Source organism: Equus quagga, chromosome 11, assembly GCF_021613505.1.
Source record: "Equus quagga isolate Etosha38 chromosome 11, UCLA_HA_Equagga_1.0, whole genome shotgun sequence".
NCBI classification, from domain to species: Eukaryota; Metazoa; Chordata; class Mammalia; order Perissodactyla; family Equidae; genus Equus; species Equus quagga.
Window position 1 is genome coordinate 32,356,811 of NC_060277.1, and position 24,521 is coordinate 32,381,331.

The following is a 24,521-nucleotide window of genomic DNA, read 5'->3' on the forward strand; positions in this document are numbered from 1 at the left end:
TGTATCCTTATCTTCTTCCTCTTCCATCTATGTGAAATACTGTGCAAATGGCCATTGGAATACAACAAAATATCTCTTGACTCTTGTCCTCTGGGAACTTAGAATCCTCTGGGAATGGTAAGATGTGATCACTTGAAAAATAAGCTTAGAGGAGGAAAAAGATAGTTTCTGGTCCCTTCCACTTACCTTAGGAACTGGCCCTGGTGCCTTCTTCATGAGGGTGAGACGTGGCCTTCTGTTCTTTGCTGTCTCCCCGGCCCCTGGAGCAGAGTCCACATGGAGACACTCAGTCAACATGTATTGAAGGAATTAGTGGGTTATCAGTCAGGGAGGGCTCCACGGAGGTGAGTGGGATTCAGATAGTTCTTTATAAGAGGAGTTTTATAGGTATGTGTGGGAGGAGGGAGAGAGTCGGGAAAGTCTAAGGTCATTTTGGAGAGAACTATTTTGGATGAAGTGGGGCTGGTGAAGGAAGATTTTGAGATATTGTCAGAAGAATAGGTGGGAGTCACACTTTGGAGGGCATTGAATTTCTCACCTGGAAGGGCTTAGAGTCCATGTTGTGTGTTATCCTCAGAAAGAGTTGGTTAGAGCAGTGAAGCAGACCAGTAGGGTGACCAGACTTCCCCAGCTTGAAGGACAAATCGCCTGCCCACCTTCTAAGTTTTTGTTGCTCCCGTAGGAGAATTTTGGGTTTTTTTCATTTGCACTGAGCAGATGGACTATTTGATACGGAGCCATTGTAATGCGCTGACATGGATCACTACACTGTAGTTTGTGTAGGTGATATTATTGGACCTGTGTTAGCTGGTTTCTATTCCTAGTCACTTGAAGGACTCCTTGACTGAATTATAGTTTCGCTTTTGCCTGATCTCTCTGTAGAGAACCAATAGGGAAAAGAAAAGAAGATAAATGAATATTTATCCATAGAAAATGGAGATCCATGGAAATCTGCCAGTCACTTTTACATATATAATGTTATTCATTTATTACACTTCCTATACCTGTCTTAATCCAAAGAATATTAAAAAAATGCATATGCATTTTTAAAGAAGATGAACCCAGTAGAGAAAAGTTAAAATAAGATAAGAAAAATTTAGGAAGCCAGTGGAGTTTGTTGTACAAAATGCCTGCCTTGTACTTGCTACTTGTACACTTGCTAGAGATGGTTGCAAACCGGAATGGGGACTTGGGCCTTTTTGACTTCTGGTGCAAAGAGGGAAACATGGTGAATTATATGATTCACAGTATTTGTGAGATAAGAATAAATCAGTTACTCAGGAGCAGCCCAGCTAGTTCTGGAACCTGAGAGAAAATTCTCCCACGTGTCCTCATAGAGAAGACTCTGAAACATTTTATTTTGGTTGCCAGTGGGAAGGGTGGATATTGTCTTATGAAAAGGGAGGAGTCGGAGCAGATCCCCTGCTGCCTGGAAGTGAGTGAGGTGGGCTATGGGAAGGCTGTCATCTTTAGCCCCTAAATACCTCAAGCAATATCTTTAAGTAATGAGTTCTCTAAGATATACCCCTGATCCCATTCAAATCAAAGCCTGCAGTTATTCTGCTTGTTTATTAATTTACTGTTTCATCTCCCAATTAGATTGTCATCTTCACAGGGCAGAGGCTCCAAGTGTCTTATTTATCCTTTCATCTCCACATAGCACATAGCTTGTATATACATATATACTTATGAATAAAGGAATGGAGAGAACTGGTGATAAAATGTACTTTAAAGTAACTAAATTAGTTAGCCTGCTGAAAGGGATTTTTAACCACTTATAAGCCTGGTTACACTAGTTTGCTAGCTATAAAAACATTTGGAATGTTTACCAGAATGATCGATCTTGAAACAGCTGATAGAAGACATTCTTCTCGCCAGTAATCAGATAGCATCAGAGGGCCAGTTGTCTGCTGAGTTCACCCCATACAGGAAATCTTTAGAGTAGGTTTTATAATCCATATCTTACCAGTGAGGACACAAAAGCTCAGAGAAGTTGTATTCCATAATTTTATTTTCTACTTATAAAACTAATGAAAAATGTGTTTTTTAATTGAGACATTTTCATGAGCATATCATATAATTTGGCTGTGCTATATGTGGCAGCTGCATTCACACACTTTAGTTAAATGCTAGGCATTTCTAAAATAATTCAGGCGACTGTGGGAACCAGTTATATGGCTAACTTTCGCTTGCTTCCTTTTCAAATATGGATTGCTGTCATTCCTGGCGAGAGAACATATGAGTCCATTTCCTGTGGTGGCTGATTAAGGTCTGTGTCCTCCTGCCCTGCAGGGACACGGAATACAAAGGGCTGCAGCTCTCTCTGGATCAGATCTCAGCCTCCAAACCAGCCTTCTCCTACGCCAGCAGCTCCACTCCTACCATGACTGACAACCGGAAGGGGGCCAAGTCCAAGCTCTGCAGCTCAAAGCCGAAATCCAGGCCCTCCCCGTACCCTCAGGTAGGCGCATGGCCCTTTCTCAACTTTCTTTTTTGTGGCTTAATTTGGTCTCACAGTTGAGGAAGTACTAAAACTGTTTGGAGTTAATTATCTGGTTTTAATAAATTTAAAACTTCTATAAATCTGGAAAGCTTTCTAAAACTATCTTCTTCCTCCTCTTATGCCTTTAAAATAACTGCGCTGGTAAAAATCTGAAGTGATCTTGTGGCTTATTGCTTTTATATGAAGGTCCTGCGTCTCAGTCACAGTCAGAACCATAACTTGGTTATTTCAGAGAGATTGATTCTAAATTTTTTCCTCACAATGATAAACCAGAAAGATGTAGCCAGCATAGCAAAAGATGGACAACAAGAGCTCGACGTAGAAAACTTGAATTTTAGGACAGGACCTGAAGTAGAAGGGAATTAAGAGGTGGAGGCAAAGGATCAAGGATGCATTTTATCCTGAGACTTGAGCACAGATGGACTATTTATGCAGAGAAATGAAATAGAGAAGGTCTTCCAGATGGCAGGAGTGGGAGAAAAAGCGACGCTTTTCTCATCTTTGCAAGGTGGTGAGTTGATGAGACCCAGAGGAGGTATTCCAGAAACACTGCAAGGTACAATGATGAGTCCTGATTCTCAGAAGGAAAAAATTATTTTTCTCATTAGTCACTGAGCTATAGAAACTACACTGTGTCAATGTGTGTGCACAACTCTCTCCTGGTCTGAAGGAAGTGGGACAGAACTGGGGATCCCCCACTCCCAGTATCCTGGGACCACCTCACCTCCATCCTTTTCTTTAAGGACACCACATCAAACTTCCTGCAGCTTATCAGAGTAACTCAGGAGATGATTTCTGGGCTGGTATAAAACCAAACTAGATTCGAAGTCATTTCATTAAGGCTGTCTTTATCATTTATGTTTTTAATATATTTTTCAAAGTAAAAATGGCGATCTAGTGGGTACAGAGACTATTATTTCCTTACTTAGAGCTATAGTATTCTGTTGATTTCTACAAGTGTATATTATTTGAGGAAATGTCATTCATTGAACTACTGGCCACTAAGAAGCTACTACTGGCTAAATTATTTTAGCAGCTTGGTATACCAAGATAAGAAGATCCAGCCCCCAAGAGACCCCAGGAGAGCTAGGTCACGTGATTTAAAATCTCCCACAGAAGACCGGGCTTCTTTACTCTGACGAAAGGGAGGGTGTAGCTGTGTGATACCTAGATGTCTTCAGCGGATACTTTCTGTTCTGAGGACTGAACACTTTACTTAAGAGAGTTTTAGTTAAAGTCACTGCAGAGGAGAATTTGCTTCTTTTTATTGAACATCTGAGAAGCTTTTCTTATTACTATCTTGTACTTCGGAAAACGAGTTTTATTGTCTCCTTTTACTACTTGGAAGGATGGATTATGCCTCTGGGTAATTCTATCCTTAAATATGTAGGAGTGTTGGACAAATAGATGAAAGAATTTAAATTAGGAAATACTATTAAGGAGTTTGTCCATTGTAATATAGGAATTAAGCCACAAAAACAAAATTTCCTCATTGGACTTCCAAAGCCTCACTGTCTAAGCCTATGTTTTCTTTCATGCTCAGCTTTTAACATTTAAAATTTGCATTTTCTTTTTTTACTCTAATGGTAGACTACGCATATAAAAAACATTTTAACTGCCATTAGACTGCTCCTTGTGTGTGTGTGGAGGAGTTAATTTGGAAGTTATACACGTTCCATAGTTTTTTTAAAAAAAAGCAATACAGAAGAGTGGAAAGTAGAAAAACCTCCTCTGTTCCCTCATTTTCCCTCTCCAAAACTGTGCTTTCTTCTAGAAATGGTCTATGATGTATAAAAATCAAGCACACATACACAGATATGTCCACATAGGATTTCTCTTGACGTTTGTGTGTTCACTTTTGTGGTTAATACTCATATAAATGTAGTCTTTAGAATTTTGGCCATGTGTCTTATTTGAAATTGCACAGTCATGAATTAGGTTTACTTAACATTTATGTGCCTAGTAAAGGTTATTCTTTAATTGTATTTACTTTGGATAATCGTGGTGCTAGGTCAATCATTGACTGAGTTCCTAGTACATGGGCTACTAATACATAGAGATCAGAAATAGAAGAGTCTTTGCTTTTGAGGAGCCACTTGTGTAGACAGACAAGGGAACAGGAAAAAGAAGTAAACTGTCACAGGGTGGGCAAAGGGTCCTCTGGGGACACATTGAAAAGCATGACATCCAGAGCAAACTCATCATCATTTCTGCTGGAAGAAAACAACTTAGTACCATCATCTTGGATTCTAGACCCTCAGAATTTTAAGGAAAAAAAAGAATTTAGCTTCTCAAAAGAGTTATTTGATTGAAATTGTCCTTATATTATTAAGGATACTTAGCTTTTAATTTTCATACATCTTTGCTGTTATGTGTCTTTGACTCAGAAGATGCTAGCTGAGCGCCTGCATGGGAAAGATGCTGTGCTGGCCATTGTGGTGAGTGGGAGTAGGGTTGGGTAAAAGGTGCTAGGTTATAAAGAAGTGGTCTAAAAATTGTCCTTAAGTTTTGCAGTACAGTTGGAATGGTAAGTTATATACTAGAATAAGTAGTGTCTTGGAGATGGTGTGCACAAAGGGCTTTATGAGTGGTGTCAGCTGCAGGGACGCTAGCCTGGATGACTGCGGAAGGTGCTGGGGGTGACTGGGTTTTAAGGGTAGAATTCAGATATTTGGGCATAAGGGAAGGGAGAGAACACTTCGGGAAGATCAAGATTACGAAGAAATTTAGGAACGCATTGTTAGTGTAATTGGGTCTGGGAGTGAAGTAGGGGAGGGGAGGTTCCTGTGGATGAGGACTAGGGGTGATATGTTTGGAAACATTGATTGGTGCCAATATCTGCTAGGCCAAGGAGTTTAGAGTTTGTTTTGTGGAGCAGCTGTAAAGGTTTTCCAATAGGAAATGAGAGCATTACTGTCATTGAGGCAAAGCAAGCTACTTAGGAGACTCATGTTAATAGTCCTGGTGTGAGTCTATGAAGATCTGAACGAAAGTTCTTTACTGAAGTCAAAGGCCCTACAGAGGAAGGATGGATAAGATCCTTTTTAACCTTGGCTGCTTGCACCTGTTCTCATTACAGATATATTTTGATCATTATAGACTTATTCTGAAACTATATTTTAAAGCTTTTTGTAGTTAATGACATACTTGTACTGAATATCTCTTTATGTATTAATCGATGCATAATAAATGCATTTTTAGTTCCTGAGTGATCAAGCTTTTAGTTGTATTTAATTTTTAAATACTTCTGCCTCTTTGCTAAAAAACAAAGAGAAAATCTTTCTATTTTGTTCTTTCCATCTTTACATATTTTCAGCATGCAAATTCTCATCAGATTTTTCAAGAGGCAGCTTCCAGAGCAAAATTGAGCTCATAGGGAGACATCTTATGCCTCTTATTAGTTACTTAAATGATGACAATGATTCTATCAATATTATTTATTAGACATGTCTAGAAATTCCTAACAGATATCCAATGAATGGCAAACAGCAACTCTGCTTTTTGGATTTATTTAGGCATCCGTATTTAGACATGTGAGACAGGCACAATTATAATTCACGGCCACCACCCAGTTTGTCTGCAGTAGTCAGTGAACTTTCAGGTCCCCTCCTGGTATGAGATGCCCTTGGGAATGATTTTAGACTTGATTATATTACAGTCACTTAATGAATGACTCGATCACCTTTGTACCTCTATGTATTACTTTGGACAAGAGAGGTCAAAATAGAATTGTTTTGAATGGTTTTTGAAAAATTGTTGTAAGAAATACTACAGTTAATTTCCAAAGATCCTGCAGACAGCCACTGTGCTGCCTGCCATATAGCAACAATCTTGCCTTTGTGACAGTTGTATTTTATTGTTTTTGGGTTTATATTCATGTCAACCACCAATTATTTTTTTCGTAGTTCTGTTGAATTAAAAATAATGAGTTGACAGAATTTATTTTTCAGACCTCATCTCTAACAATTACTAGTAGTGATTGCTAGAATATTCTTCACTTATTTTTATGGATCTAGTCATGGTTCCTCAGATACAGTTGGAAGTTATCTTGCCATAGTTTAGTCATGTCAACCATGAATAAATTGCCTCCTGATTCCCGTTTCCTTTTAGACTTCTCATGTTGGCATGTTTATAGTCGTCATGTTTATTACAGACAGTGCATGCCCTCCTGTTTTATTGCATCACCCTGCCCTCCTCTTGCTTTGTCCCTAGTCAGTAATAACCAACTCGCTATAGAATTCCTAATAACAGCGCAAGCATTAGACTGTGTACGCTTCTGAAAGGGGAAAGTATTTAATCACTTGCTACAGACACACTGTACCACTTGCAGTCTTCCTCTACATCTGTTACCTTAAATAATCCCACAGAACCCTCTTAATGTTCATTGCCAGCAGTCTGGCTTCCTTTTGGTGAGGGTAGAAACTCTCTTCCTGCACACGTTCTTCCTGGCCTCAAAAATACACCAGTGCTGGCTATGCTGACGTTTTCAGTTAGAGAGAAAAGAAGGATCAAAAACTTCTCAGCATAGTTTTCCTTTACATATAGTACTTTTCTTACCACCAGGATAGAGACCCCTTCATTTCATGTTTTATATGTGAAATGAAAACATGTAACCTTGAGCATTAGTGACAAAAAATTTTTAATGCATCTTGCAAAAAAAAAAATGAGATTATCTTCTCAGAAATTCCTACACTGTACAGGCTTGTTTATATTTTCCAGCCATGTATAAACTTGAGATTAGTCTCCCTCTTTCATAGAAATATCAGAAGATTGTTAGAATGGATCTTTATGGTCTTTCTAGATCGTCTTCATAAATGAACCTCTGAGTATTATTTTAGAAAACTCAATCAGGTGAGACCTCTCTGTTACAGATTTGTACTTTCGTTTTTACTAACTCTCGCATTTAGTTAAATGTCTATTATGTTCACTAAAATGCTAAAGGTGGGTCCTTAAGGAACCATGTCAATGGTCTCACTGGGGAGGCAAGACCAACATTTTAGAGAGGAATTGTAAGATGTGGTTGATCACGGGACCTCAAGTTTGCAGCTTCTGCCTTTTCATTCCCTTGGCACATGGTTGGGCGCGGGGCAGAGAGTGGGGTCCAGGGGCTGTTGGCTGGTGCCTGTCCTTCACTGATCACTAACAGGTTTTCTCTATGTTTACTTTATGGGATCACTTCCTGGTCACACACTTGTCCATTGATCAGTTTCCTTACAACCCCCCAGATTTACTTGTCACTACTCTGCTTCTCTATCCTCACTCAGTCTGTGGGTTTCAGGAGGGACCCAGGTGCCTTATTTGAAATAGGCTAGTGAAATTTGCTATAAAGGACATACAAACTTGCTGAGGGGGCGTGCGGGATAAAGGAATCCACAGAGAAAGATGACGTTTTAGAAGATATGATGGATAGAGTGGGCAGTGAGATGGAGGGAAACACCAATGGGGACAGGCAAAAGTGGTTGTTTCTGGTACAGTCTGCTTAAGCCATTATAGGGAACTTCTTTGTCCTTCTCCTTGCTTTGCAGCACAATAGTATAAGATATTGGTAAAGATAAGGTTGGTATTTATGGTAGATAAACTAGGTATATGGATTAGAAACAGGAGCATATACTTTTTGGCTGAATAGTTTACTCAAATGGGCAGATATCTTAAGTATACTGTTTAACTGATGTTTGCTATAATATTACAATACATAGTGATATACGCCACATACAATGCATTCCCAATAGTGAGAATCTGATGATGATAAATCCCCAAAATTTTAAATAAACAAATGGTTAGATTTTGTCACATTAGATTTATAAGTAAGGCAGCAGGACATTATTGAATAAGAAAAGACCAATCAGAAGAAAAAGTGAGAAAAAGTGACATAAATGAGAGAAGTGGAATGAGACAGCAAAAATGAGAAGATGAAAGGAAGAAAATTTAGGGGCGGTAAATGGGGTCTCTAAGGTCCACGAGGACAGGAGGTGTTGCGCTTGATAGCCACCTTGCCTGGGCACCCAAAAGTCTTTTGAGGATATTGAGTGAGTGCATGAATGAATTGTTGGATGAGCCCATGAAGGTGATAGTGTAGGTGGAGAAAGAAGCAGAGGGGCGATGAGATATGTTTAGTCCTGGGAATACAGTCCCTGTCCCAGAGGGCTGACAGATTCAGTAGGGGAGATAAAAATGTAAGCAGATAATTTAAACACAGTGTAGCATGAATGTGATAGGCATGTGGTGATGGCTGTGGCAGGAGCTGTGGTGTTGTGTGTTGCGGGCCAACCTGCCCTTCCAGAAGAGATCTGGAGGTGGGAGCTGGGGGCTGACAGTGAGAGAACCAACGGCCTCTGGGCTTAGAGACTGCATGTGCCATGGAGACTTATCAGCAGGTTCAAATTTGTCCCTGTTTGCAAGGCTCGCAGTGAGGCCACGGGATGACAGTTAACAAAGCCCTGCACCCTTGGGTGCCCCTCGAGAACCAGACTCCTAGCTGTGCTTTCCTCTGCTCTCACCCCTCATTTACCCTCCTCCCATTGCCTGTGTCCTAGGAGCTCCCTCACTCTGGAGGGTCTCAATGGCATCTTAGTTTTCTCCTCATGTTGGGAAATTTTCCTCTCCAGTCTGCCCTGCTCCCTGGCTGACTTTAAAAGACCACTGATCATGTCAGTGCTTGGATGCCTGCCACAGCCCTAGCTGTCACTCAAGGTCACCTATAATTGGGTCCTAAATTACCTGAGCCCTGTGATCCAGCCAGATCCCTCTGCTCACTATTTGCTGGATGCCTTCTCCTTTCCTGCCTCCATGCTTGTGTTCATGCATTTATTTCTGCCTGATTGTCTCTATTTTTAAAAATTCTGCCTATCTGCTAAGGCCTGGATTGAATGCAACCTCTTTCATGAAATTTAACAGGGTTATATTTCTCCTTTGGACCCCTATTTAGAATAATCCACCTTCTACTGCCTTCTAGATATGTCATACCTCCTTTCTTGGACTATAGTCTATTTGAAAGTAGTAACCATGTCTATTTCATATCCACGTCCCACACTGCCCCAGCATCCAGTGTGGTGTCTTCCACTTATTTACTCACTAAATGTTAATGGAATGAATGAATAAAATAAATACATGAAAAAGTGTGGGAATAGTTTGTTAGATGCCCTTAAAGATATAAAGACCCCCAAGGAGGGAAAATATTCTGCTACTAAGGAATTTATGATCTATGAAAAGAGGCAAAAGATATGCATGCAAAACAACCTACGGATGGTTTCACAAACGCAAAATCCTACATTACAAATCAAACACCAAGGTGCTGGGGAGGAATTAGATGTGGTAGAATCCACAGGCTCTTTCAAGAGTAAAACTTTGACTCACACTCTAGGAGCAGAGAACCACCAACATCCGGTCCTAAAGGGGGCTTTCTAGTCTTCATGTCCCCACTGTCATCTCCAGTGCAACCCTGGAGAGTGTGACAGCTGATATTTTCTGCATGTGTGAGTTTTATTACAAAAGAATCACATTGACGTGTCTGGGCAAGAAGTGCCATTTGGCTCAGTCTTCCATCTCCGGAACCTGTCTTGGTTTATGGGCTCAGCCCTAGTTCCAGGGCGCACTTCCCATGATTGGAAGACACTTTCTAGATCACTCTTTTTTCCTTTTAATAAGGTACATGCCTTTTTTGGACTATGCCTTTAGTGGTGTGTTATGCTTTATGAGGGATAGATTTCTTCTACAAGAAAGGGAAAAGTCTCTGAAAATTTTGTTTTTCTGTTTGTTTGGTTTGGTGTTTGATCTTCTGGACACAAAAGGCCTGTGAGGATCATGTTCTTTCATGATGCTTCTTGACCCTTGGCTCCTTTCCTACCCCATCCCTATTGTCTTTGCCCGGTTCCAGGATCTCCAGAACAGGACATCACAATTAGACTATTTCATTGGCCTCCTTGTTCTCTGGTCTCTGATCATTTCTGCCAGAGTAAGCTTCCTGAAATACGATTTTTGTCATGTACCCCCCTCCCCGCCCCCACACTGCCCCCTGCCCTGCTTAAAAATCTGCAGAGGCTCCTTGTTGGTTGTAGTTTGAAGTCCAGTCTCCACAATCTGGCCCAGACTGCATCTTTGCCTCTGTCTGCCCCCTCCTTCTCCCCTTCCATCAGGTCTCCACGCTTGCTCGCTAGAGGCTGCTGTGTACTCTCCCTGAGGACACCTTTCCTGTTGAGGCTCTTAAATCCTATCCACCTCCCAAAGCACGGTTGCAGCTCCACCTCTCATTCCCACAGATCTCGGGCTATAAGGCATAATTCATGTGAAACACATCTCTATTCCATAACGTAGGATGGTTTGGATCTAGGGGAGAATTAGTGTCAAAAAAGAAATCGGGCAGTGGGTGAAGCAGCTGTGCTAAATCCAGTGGCAAGCCTCTGCTTCTGGCTTCATGGAAGTGGTGGCTGGAATTTGCGATTCCGCTCCCCAGCTGAACAGAGGAGAAGAGGCGAATGGCTGAATCCACCACCAAAATGTATCCAGGGAAATTTATTTGAACAAAATCTATACGATCAAATATTACTAAAACCACATAGTGAAATTAAAGAGAGCAGTGCCTTATTTGACGGATCTTGGAATTTGACCTACTCATACTGGGAATCTTCTGGAGTTAAATTTGGATTTGGATATCTTTATCTAAGAAATCTAGATTTCTTTAACTCTTCTGTCTTTCACAGATTTTTAGGAAACCCCTTTAGCATATTATCGTGGACTGAATGCTGTATTTTCCTGGAAGCTCAAGGTTCTGATGTATATTCTTTAATAGATAGTTTATGCTATTTTAGTTTTTCTCATTTTTTACTGTCTTCAGTTTACTTTACTTTTCTTCATTATTTTACATTATTATTTCACTGCTTGGCTTAGAAGAAAAGGTAGATCCATCCTTCCTTTTACAGACACCAATTTGAAATGGATTCACTAGGTAGAGGGCCTTTGGGCTTCAATTTCTTTTCACAAAATTTCAAATCTGATAGATCTCCTCTTCCAGCATGCAGAAGCATGGTAAGATATCTGCCAGTCTGCTGGCCAGGGTCTAGGACACTCCCAAGAACAGCTTGGGCAGGCTGTCCTTTGTCCAGACCCAGAAAAAACCACGGGAAGACCAAACAAAGCTGCAGTAAGGGGTTGGAGCAGATGGTACCACCTGTACCCATCTAATTCAAGCCCATTTAATCTGCTACTTATATGTGAAAAATCAGAGAGTGAGTCAGAGAATTGGTGAAAAGGATGGAAGTGGTTCTGGCTCAAGCCCAAAGCCCATCGTAGAAGAAGATTACCATTAAAACTAGTGCTACTGGTCCTGGAAACCCAGGATTTACCCAGTGAGCTAGAGCTATTTCTGTATTATCTACACAAGTTGGGATCGTTTTGATCATTCACAGCTGTGTATGCCAGGACATAAGGGGCTCAATTAGTGTTTATTACCTGTTTAAAATCTTCAGGGCAATGAAAATGCCTGCAAGTCTTTAGGACTTACCTTTGGATTTACGAAAGGCTGTGGATTGTGGATTTCACGGTTTGGGAACAGCTCTCTCCATATGGAACCCTACAGGAGAGTCCTTATAGAATTACATGGAGGAAACCTGGCCCCTGGTCCAGAGTGCTGGTTCCTCTCCAGCTGCATATCACCCTGACAGCTAATGAGACGTCGACTATGGTTACTATTCTGTGAGAAAAATAAGCGAACCAAATCCGGGGAACATTTTTGTAACTGTCAGGGGTGGATTAAGAGAAGGCCTATGACATTTCAGACCACATTTGAGGCATATTAAAAAACTTCCCATGTTTCTACTTCATGAAATATATCAGGGAACTTACAGGTATGAAAGATTTCTCACCAGAATATGCTTTGAGCTAAAAATAACTAAATTGTAGATTAAAATTAAAAACAATGTCACAATAAATAGGTTATACTATAAGTGGAGCAAATCATAAAAATTACAAGTGAAAATCTTGTGAACACATTCTTAAAAATTGGTCTTGAGAAGCTGACAATTTATACCATTTTCTAAATGGAGGAAGAAACGGCCAAAATATTTAAAATTTCTAATAATTGAATTTTGAGTCAGTATTTTATAATTATTTATAGTATAAATGGAAATATTTATTGCTCAGTTCCTCTAGTCAAACCATCCTCATCTCTGGAACGTGACTCAAGATAGATAGTTTTTTCTTTTAAAGTGCATTCTCTAATTTTTCTTGAGGAAGTTTTTTTAAATCGTTACCTTTCAGAGCTATATGTAATTAAACTGAATGTCATAAAAACATTCATGAGGGTTCTTTTCCAATGCTAAATATTTGTGAAACTTATGTAGAAATAATGTTATACTTAGTCTTTCTTAATGTCTAGTCTATACAGAATTCTTTTTTTTTTTAAAGATTGGCACCTGAGCTAACATCTGTTGCCAATCTTTTCTCTTTTGATTTTTTTTCTTCTTCTCCCCAAAGTCCCCCAGCACATAGTTGTATATTCTAGTTGTAGGTCCTTGTGGTTGTGACATGTAGAATGCCGCCTCAGCATGGCCTGATGAGCTGTGCCATGTCTGTGCCCAGGATCCCAACCCATGAAACCCTGGACTGCCAAAGATGAGCACGCGAACTTAACCACTCAGCCATGGGGCTGGCTCCAGAATTATTCTTGCTGTTGATTAATAAGAATAAATTAGAAATGAAGTGGCAGCAAAAAATTCCCACCTACCCCTCGTAGGAGTTCAGGAACATAGAAAATAATGTCTCCTGGAGATCCTCTTTGCAGTTTCAATTAGTTATGGTTTCTAGGTAGCAAAATTTTTCAAGTTAGAAATGGCCTCTATTATTTGACTTCTGTTCAATCACATTATCCCAGGCATGTGTTTTCAGTCAGCCTCTCAGATTAGCAAAATAACTTGCATAATTGTCATCTTAAAATGCATTTGATTCTGACATTAGCTTTTCTCTTACCGTTATGTTTATCCTCGAGGAAACCTCTGGCAATTTCCAATGTGTGTAAGCCAAAGCTGTTCTTTATAGTAAACACGACTCCTGTTGGAAGGAAGCATCCCCAGCAGTGAGGGTTGTTTTAATGGACATGCTGTATTACTTTAATCTAACCCTTTTACCATCTGTTCTTCCCATAACAGTGAATGAAAAAAAAGAACATATTTTATGTTTCAGGGTTACATTAGTAAAAAGTAAGATAAAAGTGATTTAAAAGCATGCATATGTTCTTCATACAGTGCAGTCTGCATCTGTGATGTTTTTTCTCATGGTTCAGACACAAATCAAGAGGAAAGCTGCTCATGCCTGATAGAGTGAAAGTTTTTCATGGAAAACAGGACTTTACCATAAGAGGGTCTCTCTCTATATTTTATGGCGAAAAATGATAAAAACCTCAATGAGCTGCCAGAATAAAAATAGATAACTGGAACATCTATTGTTGCAACATCTGGCATTTTTCCTGAGTTGGGTTGTTGCTGCCACGTCCAGATGAATGCAGAGCACCTGTCTGGAACATGCTGTTGAGGCAGGAATGGATCTCATGACTGTTATCAAAAGAAGAATATCTGTAGGTGTCACTGTGTCGGAAGAGCACTTCAGTGATGAGGACGTCACCCAACGGTGTGTGGACATGGTTTACTGGAGTGTAGAGGTTGGAGAAATCTCCCTTTGTGAATACATGCTTGGGGACCTGGGCTCCGTTACTGCTTAGAGGGTGGGACACTATGGTCGAAGTCCTTAAGTCTACAGGCGTCTGGGGTACCGGAAAGAGCAGGGGCTCTGGAACTGCTTCTCTCCTCTTAAACTTCGTCATCATGTGACCTTGGGCAATTTTTTTTTTGAGCTTTATTTGCTGCATCTGTAAAGAGATTAATAATACTTTTAAGATGTTGTTAGCATTTAATGAGATAACGTCTGTGGGACCTCAGTGTAGCGACTAGCACATAGTAAGTATTTGATAATGGTAGCTGTTATTTTTGATACTATGGGTATTAGTTACCATATGCAAATCATATAATAAATTGCCTCAATCAATTATAGTTCATTTCCCCTTCCTAAGCAACTTCAATGTTAAAAGAGAGAATAATGGCTATCTTCTTAGAACTCCTAAACTACATTGTTTTTCTCCCTGTTCAGGCTCTGGCCACTTTCTAACTTGCATTAAGATTATGCTTTGTGCATTGTTTGTACCCTTTGTAATGTGAGCACCTTGAGGGTGGGGCTGTATTTCTCATATCACCTGGCACACTGCCTTGCAGATAGTAGACACTCAAAAAATGTTAGAGTGAATCATAGAATGAATTATTGTAAGTGGTTCCCATTGCATGCATATTAGGCACCAACCAATGGCTCAGACCTTTAACTGGATGAGCCACCAGTCTGTTCTAGAAAGAACGATTCTTTCACGGGCTGAATCTGGAAGGGAAGTTGGGGGATGTGGATGTCGTCTGGACTCCAGTCATCCAAGCTCTTTGCCTGCCAGCTCTAGCCCACCTTTGGTGGTGGCATTTGGTTTCACGTTTCATGAGAACAAGGGCATCCTTCGTTGGATTCACTTTTTAATTTGTCAACATAAATGCTTGCTTTGAAAACTAAATTTTAGCGGCCAGCCCAGTGGCCAAGTGGTTAAGTTCACGCGCTCCACTCTGGCAGCCCAGGGTTTCACCAGATCGGATTCTGAACAAGGACATGGCGCCACTCATCAGGCCATGTTGAGGCGGCGTCCCACATGCCACAACTAGAAGGACCTGCAACTAAGATATACAACTATGTATTGGGGGGATTTGGGGAGATAAAGCAGGAAAAAACACCCAAACACTAAATTTTAAATTGGAAATAGGGGCAAATTAAGGTGCAGAGTATTCAGAATGACAGCAAATTTTCTGAGAAAGAAAAATAGAAGTTTCAGCAAGATTAACCAAAAATTGGTTTTCAGTGAACTTTAATTGATTGATATAATCTAATTAAAATAGGGAATTAAGTCATTCAGTTTCTTAGCTTTAAAGATAGAAGAAAGTGCTGTTATCTTTTCAAAGGAAGAACAGTAGATCTTCTGTAGCTCCTAAAACTTGATTTTGTTTTACTTGAAAATAGTAGAGAGACCAACAATCAATGGAGAACCATCCACAGACAGGACTTGCATGTATTCTAATGGATCATCATTCTCACTATCTCTCCACTCTTAAAACACGTCTTGGGCCAGTCTCAGTGGCCTAGTGGTTAAGTTCAGTGCACTCCACTTAGGTGGCTCTGGTTTGGTTCCTGGGCACGGACCTACACTGCTCTCTTAGTGGCCATGCTGTGCTGGCAGCCCACATACTAAAAAATAGAGGAAGATTGGCACAGATCTTAGCTCAGGGCCTATCTTCCTCACAATAAAATAAAATAAAATAATTTATTTTGAAATGATTTCACACATCAAGAAAAGTTGCAAGAATAGTAAAGTATTCCTGTATAATAAATCTAGGTTCACCAGTGCTTTATATTTTGCCATATTTGCTTTATCTCTTCCTCTTCGTTTTCCCTCATTATTTATTTTTTCTGAACCATTTTAGAGTAGGTTCCATATATGAGGCCTCTTTCCCTAAACCTTAATACTTCAATGTGCGTTCCTTGGTCTAATGATTCCTTAGAAGCAGGAAATTGCAGTTTTTTTTAGGTATTGCCAAATTCCCCTTCATCAGGGTTGTATCTGTTTATATGCCCACAGGCAACATGTGGGTGTGTCTGCGTCCCCACACTCTGCCACAAATGTATCGTCAAGCTTTTGAATTTTTTGCTATTCTGGTAGTTGAGAAATGGTATCTCAGTGTTAATTTACATTTATCTTATTAAGAAGTTAAACATCTTTTCCTATGTTTAAGGGGTATTTTTAGATTTTTTTGTGAATACCTAGTTTATGTCCTTTGATCACTTTTCATTGTACTTTCTTTTGTTATTTTTCTAGCTTTGCAATTGAGAGTTGAATTTATTTTTATTTTTTCATTTTTATTGACTTGGGTGTCTAAAGCTGTGTATCTCATAAATCCAGATATGTAGTATTTTCTATTTTCCCCAAGAGTTATGTAATAGGTTTTTTTTCAGGTGGAAGGGCTTTTTTAAAAAAATTATTTTGAATTTCTATTTTTTATTTATTGAGGTCAGAGAGTGCTGTTATAATACTTCTACTTTGTGAAAGTTACTAAGCTTTTCTTTGTGGCTTAATATTTGATCAATTTTGATGATTAGTCATATGCACTGAGAAGATTTATTCTGTATTATTAGTGTGTAAAGTTTGATATAGAGACAAAACACTCAACTGATAGGTTTTGTTTTTGAGTCTTCTATAGTCTTCGTTTTTAAAATCTACTTTACTTGTCTTATACTGAGAGCAGGGTCTTCGTCTCCTACTATTAGGATGTGTCTCTGTTCATCCTTGCCTTCCTATAGTTTCTGCTTCACATATGTGGTATTGTTATGTTATGTGATGTATAGACAGAAAGACAGAAAAAAAGAATATTTTTAAGCAAGAAAGTGACATGATTAGATAAGAGTTTCAGAAAGATCTCTGAGGTGGCTAGGTTCTGGAAACGTCCAACCCCAGGCCAGTTTGGGGGTCCCTGGGACTTATTAGTTTTTCCTCTCTCAGAAAGACAGAAAGTATAATGGTGGTTCCCAGGGGCTGGAGGGAGGGCAGAAAGGGGACTTATTGTTTAATGGGTATAGAGTTTCAGTTTTGCAAGATAAAGAGTTCTGGAGATGGATGGAGGTGATGGTTGCCTAGGAATGTGAACGTACTAAATGTCACTGAGTTGTACAATTAAAAGTGGGTAAGACTGGAAGTTTTATGTTATGTGTATTTTACCACAATTAAAAATGATTTTTTTCTTAAAATAGACAATTAAAAAGTACTTAGAAGTATTAAGATGCTGCTATTGCGTGAATGTATAGCTGCCATGAATGTATGTGTGCTATGAATGTGTAGGTTTTTGTATGAATATAATTTTTATTTAACTGGAAAAATGTCCAGTATTGCATATGGTAGTTGCACATTTAGATTTTTGGAAACTGTCAGGCCATTTTCTGGAGTGGCTGTACCATTTTACATTCCCATCAGCAATGTATGGGTGATCCAGTTTTCCCGCATCTTTGCCAGCATTTGGTGTTGTCACTATTTTTTATTTTAGCCAGTCTAATAGGTATGTAATGACATTTCATCATGGTTTTAATTTGCATCTGCCTAGTTGCTAATGATGTTGAACGTCCTTTGTTTAATGATTTGCCATTTGTATATCTATTTGATGAAATGCCTCTTTATGTCTTTTGCCCATTTTTTTTTAATCATTGAATTTTGGAAGTACTTTATCTATTCTAGATTCTAGTCTTTTGTTGTATATGTGGTTTGCAAATGTTTTCTCCCTGTCTGAAGTTTGCCTTTTTATCCTCTTTTTCTTTTGTTAAAGATTGGCACCTGAGCTAACAACTGTTGCCAATCTTCTTTTTTTTTCTGCTTTTTCTCCCCAAATCCCCCCAGTACATAGTTGCATATTTTTTCAGTTGTGGGTCCTTCTACTTGTGGCATGTGGGATGCTGCCTCAGAGTGGCCTGATGGGCAGTACTACATCCATGCCCAGGATCCAAACAGGTGAAACCCTGGGCTGCCAAAGCCGAGAGCACAAACTCAACCATTCGGCCATGGGGCCAGCCCCTCTTTTCATCCTCTTAACAGAGTCTTTTGCAGAGCACAAGTTTTTAATTTCTATCAAGTCCAATTTATCAAATTTTTCTTTTATGAAATGTACCTCTGATGTCAAATCTAAGAACTCTTTACCCAGCTCAGATCTTGAAGATTTTCTTCTATATTATTTTCTAAAAGTTTTATAATTTTATCTTTTACAATTAAGTCTGTGGTCAATTTGAGTTAATTTTTATATAAGATGTGAGACTTAGGTTGAGGTTCATTTTATTTTTGCCGATGGATGTCCAATTACTCCAGCACCATTTGTTGAGAAGTCTATCTTTCCTTTATTGAATTGCTTTTGCACTTTTGTCAACAATCAGTTGGGCACATGTGTGGGTCCTCTATTCTGTCCCATTGATCTGTGCATCTATTTCTCCATCAAAAAAGCACAGTTATGATTACTGTAGCTGTATGCTAGGTCTTGAAGTTGGGTAGACAGATCCACTCACTTTATTCTTTTTCAAATAGTTTTAGCAATTTAGTTCCTTTGACTGATATAAGTATTATGTATATATTGAAGTTTTTCTATCTTCTTTCAATTATTTTCTCTGATCCTTTTATTTTTTTCTCTCCAATTTTTATTTCCTTATATGTTTTCCGGCCTTTCTTCAATTTACCTTATTATACTTTCATTAAAATCTTTTCCTTTTTACAACTTATAATTTATTCTTTATTCAATTTGTTTGAATTTCGTCAGTTTTTATTGCATTTTTTTTCCTGTTTTGTTGTTGTTGAGTTTGTTTTGGTCCATTTCTTAGTTTTAAAATTTCTGATTCTAGCTGTGTGTGCCCATGTGTGTGTCTCCAAATGCTTGTTGAGGGTATTATTTCAGTTTGGAGCATGCTTTTATTATTTTATTTTGTTTAATGGTTGGTTATTTGGCAAGAAATTTTATCAACTGGGATGTAGGTATTTCCATTTTCATGTTTTTTTTCCTACAGAAGTTTTATAGGGAGGTTAACTTTTTCCCTAGTCTTTGGCATTTCATGGGTTGGGTTAGCAGGTAAACAGCACCCTTTCCTGCCAGTTTCGTGAAGCACATAGTTTTAAATGGGTGATGATGGTGGTGAAGAGGGGCAGGAGGAAAGCTGGGATTCACCTGTCTGGTGTTTTTCTTTCCTGTCTGATGGGTCCTAAGTTCCCCCTCTTCCTTCTCTTCTCTCACTGCTGTGCTTTGGAGGGACACTGCCCACTCTCAGCTGGCTTCCTTCTTTTATGGAAACGACCCCTGTGGGAGGCTTCCACTTTGAGTTTTGCTTGATTTTGGCTCCCTTTCCTGTGGCCAGTGCTGTTAACCGCTAGCTACTGACTTACGTTCATATTTGGGCACGCGCTTGTGCTTTTTCTTTCTGAAGATGATTTTGTCCATTTTGCCAATGGCCTGAGTTCCTTTCTCTCTCTCTTTTCTTTTCATGGAGTCTCCTAAACCTCCCTTTACCCTTCTCTCTGCACCCACAGGCTCATAGCAGCTGCTGTTGGACTTTTTCTTTTTTGACTTACAAATACTTTGAAGTTTGGCATATTCTCTACCTTCTAGTAATGCTGACAACATGGGTCACATGTGATTTAATTTGTGCTCCTTGATGACCTTATAGATTCTGGGGGCAGGATGTGTGGAGAGATGCAGATTCAAGTGGCTGCCATTGCCCTTCATACTCAGAAGCCTCTAGAATGGAATAATTTATTGACCCAAATGCATCGTAATCTCTATAAAACTTGTGTCATAATGGGATACTTGGGGAAAAATTGACATTGTAGTAAAACTGTAACTTACATAATAACTTTCTTTTTATAACCATGACAATAAAAATTCTTGGACTTGGATTATAGTTCTAAATAATTATCTTCTTTAAATAAGTGAAATAGGGGGACAGGCATAGGAATCATATGTTTCAACACTAGAAAAGATACTAATTATTGTATCGTATGGAATATCAGATCAGAAAGAAAAGTTAGAGAAAGTGTAATCTAACCCAATATGTCATTCTACAGATGAGGCTAAGAAAGGAAAAGTAATTTCCCCTAGTAATTTTCCCTTACTCTGCGAGTTGGTAGCAGGGATGGACCTGGAACCAAGTTCTCTTGGCTCCTTGCCCCTAGTGCCTCTTCCATTAAATGCCCCCAACTCTGGTTCAGACTTTGCTAGGTTAAGTATCATCATGACCCTTTTCCTGTTGAGACAGAAGAAATTAAATAACTTGCCTAAGATGTAGCAAAAGTAGGTATGAGGAAGACCAGGAGCCCTCTTCTGCAGCATTCATTTATTGTGCTGCACACGCTGCATAGACTGGCTGTCTGCCTTCCTTGCCTCTGCCTTCTCTTTCTTCAAATACTTAACGCCTGAAATATTTCAGATCAAATTAAGGCAATGTAGTGTTCTCAACAGCATGCAGTTCATTTTAAAGCGGTGAACGTGGCCCTCCCTGATGGTGCACACAGGTGCGAGTTTACAGGTGTTACAAACAAAGGTTTATGGCACATCTAAGGCAGTGTCAATTCTTAGTCTAACTGAACCACCGACTCCCGCCTGCGTGAAGGGCAGTGTACTTGCCGGTGTAGTTTCCTGATTATTGACAAGAGGCTTATCTGTCAAATTCTTCTTTGGGTGCTCTTGAAATGTGTACCTCGTATATGCCAGGGTTGCCTCGTGTTGAATTTTCTTTGTGAGCGAAGGACAGAATGTTCTTCTCTGCTGCGCCAATAGCACTTTCCCATATACACTCAGGGAAAGCTTTTTCCCCTCTCGACAGGGCTCAAAAGTCTTGACTGGAGTACTTCAGAAATAGGCCTGGTTTATACTTTTATAAAAACAAGCAGAGTCTGGGTAATTCCTAGCTCGGAATTGCACTGATGATCTGAATTTTTCCTGGGCAAGTCGATGGAGTGTGCTACCAAAGGGCAAACGTGTCGCACTTGGATCGCCACTCAGTGAGGAGAAGGGGTGCAGCCCTCACTTGCTGAGGTGCAGGTGGCATCTGGTGAAAAGAGAGGCTGGTGTGCACAGGCCTGCAGAGGTGTGATATAGAGAAACAGAGCTCAGAATGCCTCCATGTCCTATATCCCACAGTCCTGCCTGGAAAGAAGTAGGATTTCCCATTTTTTTCTTGATGGAATATGCTGATAGTCCATATGTACATTTGGCAGATACTTAAGGACATTTAGAAATGGTAATGGAAAAATCTTGAACCTGGAATTTGCATAGAACTCTGTCCTGAGCATGCTGTATTTATTAGCATACTTTGGAGTTTCCCCAGAGGAACCTCTGTACCTCATGTCCCTGGCTTCAAGAGACCCTACGCCCAACAGCCTGTGTGCACTGAGTTGGGAAGAGTCAGGTTTCTTCCTCCTGCTCAGGGTGGGCCCAGTGTGGAGGGGAGAGTTTGCCTTGTCCTGTGAAGGTCTCATCTTGGGTAAAATTCGCTTAACCAGCATGTGACAAGTGAAAAAGGGTGGAGCCTAGGAGTTTCTCCTCTCTCCCCCATACTACCACACACACCCATCCCTCTTTTTTCTGGGGTAAGAAAGAAAATGTAAAATGGACTTATATTTTGGTTCTAGAGCCTGTAAAGCAGTTCTTGCCACTTTTCTGGAAATGTCTCTAACATTGGACACTTTTTTCTCTTCTTTTCCTTAGCAGTGTTTTCCCTCAAGTGTAAAGTCATGGTTTAGAGCGCAGGCTGTGATACCAGATAGACTGGGGGCGGGGGGGCGGGGGTGGGGGGGAGGGAGGGCGTGGCATCTTATTAACATTCTCAGGGATGCAGTCTCCTCTTCTATAGAATGGAGATATAGAACTGTCCAGGTAGTTATGAGGATTCAGTGATGTAATACATAGTGATTAGCACATTGCCAGACACAGAGTAAGTTCTCAAAAAACAGCATCTATTATTATTCTAGCAGACGACCTTTATATAGTCCCTAGACTTGTGTTTGGCATTAGGTAACCAAAACCTGGTAGAAATGATTACGTTACTGATTTCAGCAGCTCATGAGGACCTTCAGACGAGCGCATCTAGGGAGGTTTGCCCAAGCTTTTACCTTTTCTTTCAACACCTGACCACATAGTCCGGCCCCAGGTGAGCAGCATGATTCCAACAAGGCACGGCATAGCCTGCAGCTGTTTCTTCCTGATGAGCCTATGCATATATGAAGTTTTACTGTAGAAAGCAAGAGACACATCCCAGTATATGGGACAAGACTTTTTCCAAGTTGTATTGCAATTGAATTAGGTAAGCATTTGTAAACTATCGTGTCGTGTACCCAGCCTGGCTCTCAGAGAGTTAACAGCCCAGTGTGAAGAGTGAGGTTGCTGCACACTGCGCCTTTAAACCTTATTTTTGTTTTGTATTTTAATTAAGACAAAATGTGAAAAGCAAATAGAAATAACATGTGGAGCTCTCTTGGACTCTCCCTTTGGCAATACCATTTGGGTGGTGACTTGGGTTTGAGTCTTGGCTCTGCCACCTGCTGACCCTGTGGCCTTGGGCCAATCCCCATCCTCCTTTGGGCCTCACCTTCCCTCTCCATACAATGGGTTACTAATAGCTCCGTTAAAGGGTTAATATGAGAACTTAGTGGGGTAATTCACGTGAAGTACTTGCAACAGTGCTTCGTACTTAGTTCAGTCCGTGTTTGTTATTATTTTTATCTTCTCCTTTCAGCAGCGGAAAGGATTTTCTTTGGCGGCACCCTGACTGATTAAGTGATTCTGAGTCAGGGGTGCCCAGCGTGGTGCCCGAGTGAGTCTTATTTTGGTACCGTAAGTCCAATATGACCTTGGGGGTGCTTGCAGAGAAAAACGCTATTTTTCTTTTTTTTTGACATGTGCTTTTCTCACCCTCTCGGTTTCAGTATTCGGGATTTCACACAGAAAGATCGGAATCCGATCACGACAGCCAGTGGGGCGGAAGCCCCCTGACCGACACGGCCTCCCCGCAGCTCCTGGACCCCGGCGACAGGCCGGGCTCGCAGCACGACGCCGCGTGCGCCTACAGGCAGTTCCCCGATCGCAGCTCCCTCTGCTACGGCTTTGCGCTCGACCATTCCAGGCTGGTGGAGGACAGGCACTTCCACACCCCGGCCTGCGAGGGAGGCCGGTGCGAGGCAGGCAGGTACTTCCTGGGAACGCCGCAGGCCGGGAGGGAGCCCTGGTGGGGCTCTCGCGCAGCCTTGCCCCTGACCAAGGCCTCCCCAGAAAGCAGAGAAGCCTACGAAAACAGCATGCCTCACATCGCTTCCGTGCACAGGCTCCACGGTAAGGGCCGCTGAGACGCCTCCTGCGCTCGCCGCAGGCCCCTTGAGCAGCTTTATAAAGTTCTAGGTGTGACACCGGCGTGACCGCCCAATGGGTCTGCTCCTTTGAATTGACAAATCAGAAACTCACACCAATGGGATTTTGAAAACCAAATCCACTCCTTTCAAGTGTATTAATTTTGCTAATGTTTGCCAAATGCGTTTATTTTTCCAGGCTAGTAAAGATGATTCCCATTTTTAACATCAAAAAAAGTATAGAAATTAAGTTCAAGTGAATTGTTAAGTCTATTGAACTTGTGTATCCATTTAAATTTCTTGGGTATTATTTTCTTCTGTATTCTCATGCTTCAAATGTGGACTTAAGTAGTTCTGGGCTCATATAGCAGTGTTTCTCCATGAGGCCACTATTGGCATGTTGGGGAAGGCCAGTCTGTTTTGTTTTGTCTTTTTAAAAGACTGGCACCTGAGCTAACATCTGTTGCCAATCTTCTTTTTTCTTCTTCTTCTTCTCCGCCAAAGCCCCCAGTACGTAGTTGTATGTTCTAGCTGTGAGTGCCTCTGTCTGTGCCATGTGGGATGGTGCCATGTCCGTGCCCAGATCTGAACCGGTGAAACTCTGGGTGTAGAAGCAGAGGGCGTGAACTTAACCACTCGCCACTGGTGGCTCCGTGGCCCTTCTGATTTTTGGTCCATCACTAACATCACAGGATGTTTAACCTCTCTGGCCCTCTGGGCATTAAATGCCAGTAACTGTGCCTTTCCCCCATCATTATGATGACCCACCAGGTCCCCTGTGAGTAAAGGATGGAGGGATATGTAGAACCAACCCTCGGAGACGTTCACCTGGGGATTACTACGTGGCTTTACAAACGCCTGGAAATGTGCTCTGCAGTTAAAAGCCTTCAGCGTTGGCAGTGCTCTTTGTTCATTTCAAAGTAACCTGGGCAAGGAGAGCCAATTCTGTCCATTCCTGACCAAATTCTTGAGTCCAGGCAGGTCTTTGAAACCCTCATTTCATTAGAAGTCAGTGACATTAAGAGTGATCCAGCA

General features: G+C 40.6%; 1 protein-coding gene across 7 annotated transcripts in view; it reads left to right on the forward strand.

Moving 5' to 3' along the window:
• Positions 1-24,521, forward strand: part of SIM1 (SIM bHLH transcription factor 1) — a 69,455-nt gene that overhangs the window by 37,902 nt on the left and 7,032 nt on the right. For 6 of the 7 annotated variants that reach the window (XM_046674343.1, XM_046674346.1, XM_046674345.1 and 3 more), the window contains 2 exons: positions 2,293-2,461; positions 23,070-23,472. In XM_046674343.1, the coding sequence (XP_046530299.1) occupies positions 2,293-2,461; positions 23,070-23,472 (572 nt within the window). The remainder of the gene's footprint in view (positions 1-2,292; positions 2,462-23,069; positions 23,473-24,521) is intronic. The other variant, XM_046674350.1, reaches the window with a different exon arrangement.